This window comes from Nicotiana attenuata, chromosome 11 (assembly GCF_001879085.1).
Source record: "Nicotiana attenuata strain UT chromosome 11, NIATTr2, whole genome shotgun sequence".
NCBI lineage: Eukaryota > Viridiplantae > Streptophyta > Magnoliopsida > Solanales > Solanaceae > Nicotiana > Nicotiana attenuata.
Genome location: NC_031999.1, coordinates 659,717 through 666,293, shown reverse-complemented (window position 1 = coordinate 666,293; position 6,577 = coordinate 659,717). Strand labels below are relative to the sequence as shown.

General features: G+C 40.8%; 1 protein-coding gene across 1 annotated transcript; it reads left to right on the top strand.

The window, feature by feature from the left end:
- LOC109234633 lies at window positions 301–1,661 on the top strand. Its single transcript, XM_019400703.1, has 4 exons — window positions 301–487; window positions 595–891; window positions 985–1,183; window positions 1,337–1,661. The coding sequence occupies exons 1-4, from the start codon at window positions 301–303 to the stop codon at window positions 1,659–1,661; spliced, it is 1,008 nt and encodes a 335-aa protein (XP_019256248.1).

Sequence of the window (6,577 nt, the reverse complement as noted above, 5' to 3'; positions counted from 1 at the left end):
CAACTCCAAGATTTCTGGGATGGTCTGACACCCTCTGGCAGGAGGACGCTAAACAACGCAGTTGGAGGTCCTTTTATGAAGAAAACTCCTGAAGAGATTGTTGCAATTCTAAATGAATTATTAGATGATGCAAATCAATGGCATGCAGATGAGAACCATAGAAGAAAATCAGCTGGAGTGCAACAGGTAGACTTTAAGACATCAATGCAAGCCCAGCTAGACACCATTGCTAGAGAGATAAGAAAGTTAACATTGGCCAAGGTACAGAGTAAGCTGTAAGAAGCATGTGACTTTTGTAGAATGGGACACCCTACACACGAGTGTCAAGCTTCAGCTGAAGTAGTAAATGCTATGGGGAGCTTTGAAAGAGGCAACTACCAAAGTGGCAACAATTTTAACTCCAAGGGGCAGAGGCACCTAGGTTTGTCTTGGAGATCACCAGGTGGTAGTGCAAACGCATGGCAGCAAAATAACTCCATACCCCAGGGTAAGGAGCTACAGGTTTTCAAAATCAGCAGAGGCATCAATATCATCCTCATTAATCTAATCAGTCTAACATGAAAGATCTGATGAAGACCTGTATTATTAATATAGATGAGAGTCTTGATACCCATGGCGCAACTATTAGAGAACTGGGCATGGCCTTGAAAAACTTGGAAAGACAGGTGGGGCAACTAGATAATCTATTGTCTGAGAGGGTTCCAGGAACTCTCCCTGTAGATATTGAAAGAAATCCAAAAGAGACAATAAATGCAGTGTCTTTGAGGAGTGGGTACGTATTGCAGGATCCCAGGGCAAAACAAAAGGATGAGCTGATTGAAAGACATGTGGAGATTGTGGAGGAGCAGAAAAATAACAACATTCAAGAAGGTGCAGGGATGTTGGATGATGGTTCGAGGAAGAAGGGGAAGACTAGAGCTCAGAAGAAGAAGAAAGATGAGAATGTAATAAATGAGGAGACAAAATAAAGTAAATATATGCCAGCTCTACCTTTCCAGCAGAAGCAGAGAAGGGATAAGCTGAACAAACAATTCAGGCGCTTTCTAGAAGTGCTCAAGCAGGTGCATGTGAATATACCTTTCACCGAGGTGCTATCACAGATGCCGGTTTATGTTAAATTTTTGAAGGAGATATTGTCCAAAGAGCGGGAAGTGGAAAAGACATCGGTTGTCAAGCTCACAAAGTATTGTAGTGCCATTATGCAAAATAAACTCCCTCAAAAGTGTGGAAATCCAGAGAGTTTTACTATACTTTGCTATTTAGTAAGTACTAAGTTTGAAAATTCTTTGAGTGATTTATGTGATTCTATTAATCTTATGTCTTTGTCTATTTTCAGGAAATTAGAGGGAGAGATTGGAGAAACCATATCGATACCCATGTCCTTGCAGCTAGCGGATCAGACCACAATCATACTTGAAGTAATAGTGGAAGATGTGCTAGTTCGGGTGGACAAATTTGTGTTCCCTGTGGACTTCATTGTGGTGAACATGGAGGAGAATAGGGAGGTCCCTATCATTTTAGGAAAACCCTTCTTGGATACTGGCATAGCAATTTTAGACATTCAGGAAAAGGAAGCTCATGCTCAGAGTGGGGGAGGAAAGGGTGATCTTCAAGATGGAACGATTAAGGGGGGCCCCAATGGAGAAACTTGGAGAGAGTAAAAGTGATAAGTGTGGGGTGTACCCAAAGAAGGCTGAAAAGAAGCTCCCAGCATGGATGTGTGCATTGGGTCGGGCGTGCAAAGGAGATCCCGACTTCGATTCAGACCCCCGGCTAAATGAATCTGGGGAGTTTCCTTTACCTCTTGCTTTTTATTTGTGTGTCATGGGGACATGCCACAGTTTGAAGTGTGGGGTAGGGGATGTAAATAAGTAAATATCTGTTTGTTTTTGTTTCTTTTGATTGACTTTTTTTTACTTTTACGGACGATGGATTTCCTCGACTGTCTTCTTGAGGGATCAAAGTCGAAGTAAAATTATTTTGTTTTTCCTAGGTAGTGTAACAATTCTCCCTTGATTTTTATTTGTGTCGCGGTTCTTTTCCAAGGGTTTTTCTTGAACTGGGAGTAGTTAGTTTTTTTATTAGGAATATGACAGTCTTTTCTATAGTGTTAAATGGAGATAACTGCTCTTAACTTTGCTGTGCCTTAAGAATAGTGAGTGTATTAATTATGACGCCTAGGCTCAGTTCTTGACTCATGTATTGTAGTGCCTTAAATTGTTTGATTTTGACCTGCCTACTACTTTGACTGGAGAGTCGGGATAGATCCGATCCTAAGTGAGTTATGTGCCAATGCATGAGTGAGGCTTTTATGGATATTATATGCATGTCAGTTGATGTCTAGAACTTTCCCTGTGTGTTTGCAAAGCAAAATAGTAGTCATTTTCAGTCTAGGAAGAGATATAGGCATTTCTTTGTTGAGTCAATTATATGTTTATGACTCGCATGATTGTTGTGTATTAGTTAGCCATTTGAGCATGTAATCCTACTTCTTTGTCAACCACACTGTAAGCCTGATCCACTTTGTTTAAATTGACTATCTATTTGAACCTTCTGCCTCTCTTGAGAACTTGATTTTGTTATGAGCTTTTAAAAGGTAAGTGAGGTATGGTCGGGTTTTTGAGTGGAACTACTAAAAAAAGGAGAAATATGCATTGTTTGAAAAAAATTGTGAGAGACACTTGGAGGGAAATAAAAGGAAAAAAAGTGAGTTTGCTTGAAAAATAATAATCAGAACTTAGAAAAGAAAAAAATGGATTCCATACTAGTGGTAGTTCTCATCTTGTTTGTGCTTAAAGATATTGGGAGCTTGATGCTATTATGTGTAAAGGTTGGGGTTTGGTTCAAAATAAGTGTGGAGTTTAAGTTATAAATTTGTATGTATTTAAGTGCTTAGGGAGGTGTAGCCACTATATTCAAATGTATCCTACCCGTCCCGCAGTCTACATTACAACCAAATAAATTCCTACTTGATCCTTGACTGAATGAGCACAAATTAGTAGAGTACTACACTATGGGAAAGCCTATGGTACGTCTTCTGTGGCATATTAATTCGATTTCTGAGAGTGAGTGTAACGACCCGACCGGCGTTTTGAGCTCTAGCGCGTCGTTTGGCGGTTTGAGGCCTTGAGTAGCTTTACTTCATATTTTATGAGTTATACGCATGGTCGAAATTGAATTTTGGAAAGTTCGGAGTTGATTCTGATGGAAAATTCTTAATTCGGAAGTTTTAAACTGAAAGAGTTGACTATGATTTGACTTTTAAGTAAACAACCTCAGAATCAAGTCTTGAAGGTTCCAATAGGTTCGTATGATGATTTTGAACTTGGGCGTGTATTCAGGTTGCGTATCGGGTGGTCCGGGAACATTTAGGCGCTTATTGTGGAAAGTTGGCATTTTAAAGGTTTTAGAGTTTCCTAAGTTTGGTTTGAAGTGGAATTTGGTGTTATCGATGTCCGTTTGGGGTTACGAGCCTTGGATTAGGTTCGTATCATGATTTGTGACTTGCACGTAAATTTTGGCATCATTCCGGGATGTTTACGTGTAATTCGGACGCGTTTGGCGAAGTTTGAAAGTATAAAGAAGGGTTTTGATCATCGATTCATAGTTTGGATGGTGTGTGGTGTGATTTGAGGCCTCGAGTAGGTTCGTGTTATGTTTTGGGACTGGTTTGTATGATTGGACGGGCCCCCAAGGGCCTCGGGTGTGTTTCGGGATGGTTTCAGACCAAGTTTAGATAATTTGCTATTGCTGGTTTTGTGCTTCGCGAACGCGGATGGAGAGACGCATTAGGGAAGAAGGATTTGGACTGGGGCCTTTTGTTCAACGCATTCTTGATAAGGCAGTCGCGTTCGTGAAGGTTTGGGCAGTTGTGCTCAACGTTCGTGATGGCCTGGTCGTGTTCGCGTAAGAAAAATTGGGCCTGGGAGTCTTGGCCTACGCGTTCGCGAGGATGGTTCCGCGTTCGCGATAGTTAGGCCGGGTAGGGAATCGCCTTCACGAGCCTGTCTTCGCGACCACGAAGAAGGATTTGGAAGCTGAAGCTGGTTGTGCTTCACGAACGCGAGGGTCTTGCCGCGTTCGCAAAGAAGGGGCCTGGGCAGATTCTTGCAAGGTCGGGATTTCCTCATTTTCAACTAATTTCTCTCTTGCTTGGGCGATTTTTTTGGGCGATTTGGAGGAGCCAGTTTCATCATTCATCTTGAGGTAAGATATTTCTACACATTTTGAATGAAATATGTGGATTATATGTGGATTTAAAACATGAAAAGTTATGGAAATTGTGGGATTTTGGTAGAAAATCTAGAATTTCGTATTTTTGGATTTTGACCAAGAAATTGGACATGGAATTAGGAATAAATTATATATTTGAGTTTGTGGTGTTGTGGGTAATGATTATCTTCAAGAATTTTTGAAATCCGGGCACGTGAGCCTGAGGGTTGACTTTTCAAGCGGAGTTGGGAATTGTTATAAATTAATTAAATATGAGTGTTGTGGTATATTTTGATTGATTTTCACGTTGTTTGACTAGTTTCGGATCGATGGGCGTTGGTTGAGGTGTTAGAGAGGCATTGGAGCCGTCCATTGGAACTTCGGAGTGAGGTAAGTCTCCTGTCTAACCTTGTGAGGGGGAAATTACCCCGTAGGTATTAACATTGTTATGCGCTACTAGTTGTGGGTGCTACGTACGCACGAGGTGACAAGAGTCGTACGTAGCTAAAGCATGTTTATGTCTGGGTAGACCTAGGACTCTATCATGTAATATCTGAATTATTTAAACTGAATTTTCTAGTTTAATTAGTTGAATACATAATTGAAATTGATTTAAGAATATATTAGGCCGAACTGTATCACCTTGAGTTGTTTGGAAAGATATTTGATAAACGGTAATAGTTATATTCACCTTATGCTCCTATACATGTGTTGTGAGCACGTGACTCGTAATTCGATAAGCTTCTTCCTTTCTTGTGGATCAGGCCGAACGCCTCGGCAGTGTATTGAGATGCATCTCTTGTTCGCTCCGGTCGACCTTCGGCAGTGTACACACCACTCTGGATCGGGCCGTACGACCTCGGCATAATCATGCATAATACCGCTAGGAGTCCGAATATTCGTGAGATTCCCCTTTTATTGAGACCTGGAATATGTATGGTATTCCTTATCCATTTGAAATTACATTTTGATATTTCCGATCTGTTGAGATAGCATATGACATTCGAGAGGTTTATATTGTCAAAAGAAAAGTTGGGGAAATGTGAGTTACAGTTTTTATCTCATGGTTACTGTTGTGTTTCATACCTGTTTATAATCTATTATATTATTTTATTGGACCACTAGTAAGTCTAGTTGTCGACCGCTCGTCACTGCTTCTCGTTGTCGGGTTCCGAGGCGCGGGCCCGGCTATGACTTTTGGTCGATTTTGGGTTTTGATTAAGGATTCGATCTTTATCATTTAGAATTTTTTCCTTGGGCTTTATTTGATGTATTTGAGTTGCTTTTGGCTAGTTTGATTCTTTCGGAGGTTGCTACACACGTGATGGCATTTTTGGAGCATCGCTTGGCTTGCTCAATATTGGAATTGGCTTGTTCGAGGTAAGTAACTCTTCTAAACTTAGTGCTGAGGGTATGAAACCCCAAATTACGTGTTGTGCGATTGGTATTGAGGTGACACACATGCTAGGTGACGAGCGTGTGGGCGTGCACCCTGGAAATTATGACTCCGTTGTTTCCATGGCACTATATAGTGGTCCTATTTTGTTGATATATTTGTTTTCACCATGTGATAAAGTAATTGAGCTGTCAATCATGCTAGATATCATGTTTAGGATTTTTGCTGATATTGTTGGGACCCATAGTGGTCGTTTCTTACTGTATCTCATTGATTTCATTGATATTTCGTACTCAGTCATATTCATGCATTCATATCATATTTCAGTCTCAGTTGTTATTCACTGATACATCATATCTTTGTTTTTCGGCTAGTTACATAACATTGTGAGCCTGTGAGTGAGACTGGAGAGATTGATGATTGAGTGGGGCTGAGAGCCTGATTATGAGTGACACTTATGGGATCGGGCTGCACACCTGCAGTGGTTATACTGATTTTATGATAGCGCTTGGGCTGTAGAAGCCCCTCCGGAGTCTGTACACTAGCGCGGTTGATTATATTAAGGGATGGATCTTCCCTGGACATAGATCTTGTCCGAAGCATTATATACCTGGAGATGGATCTTCTCCATGGTCTGTTGGTCAGTTGATGTATATATTTCGGGATGGATCTTCCCTGGGCCGGATTGGCCATATACGGTATTGAGTGATTGGGCATAATGAGCAGAAAGCGTGAGACAATGAGATTTAGTACTCTGAGAGTGTGAGTACATGATTCATCTCTGAGATACATGGCATTGGCAGACACACATAACATACAGTCATAGAGATGCATTTTCCTCATACTGTATGGTATCAGGTCATTCATGACTTTTTACACATATTGATATGTGGGCATAGAGAGGTATTTCACACTTGCTATCTGGAAAGAGAATGAAACATCGTATTTATTGTGGAAAGGATCTTTTTA

Bases quoted from the DNA above. Each gene is read 5' to 3' on its own strand.
- LOC109234633 (XM_019400703.1), top strand. From the start codon at position 301: ATGGGACACCCTACACACGAGTGTCAAGCTTCAGCTGAAGTAGTAAAT. The intron at 488-594 runs GTAAGGAGCTAC...TTATTAATATAG, and splicing joins AAATAACTCCATACCCCAGG to ATGAGAGTCTTGATACCCAT. The intron at 892-984 runs GTTCGAGGAAGA...AATATATGCCAG, and splicing joins TGCAGGGATGTTGGATGATG to CTCTACCTTTCCAGCAGAAG.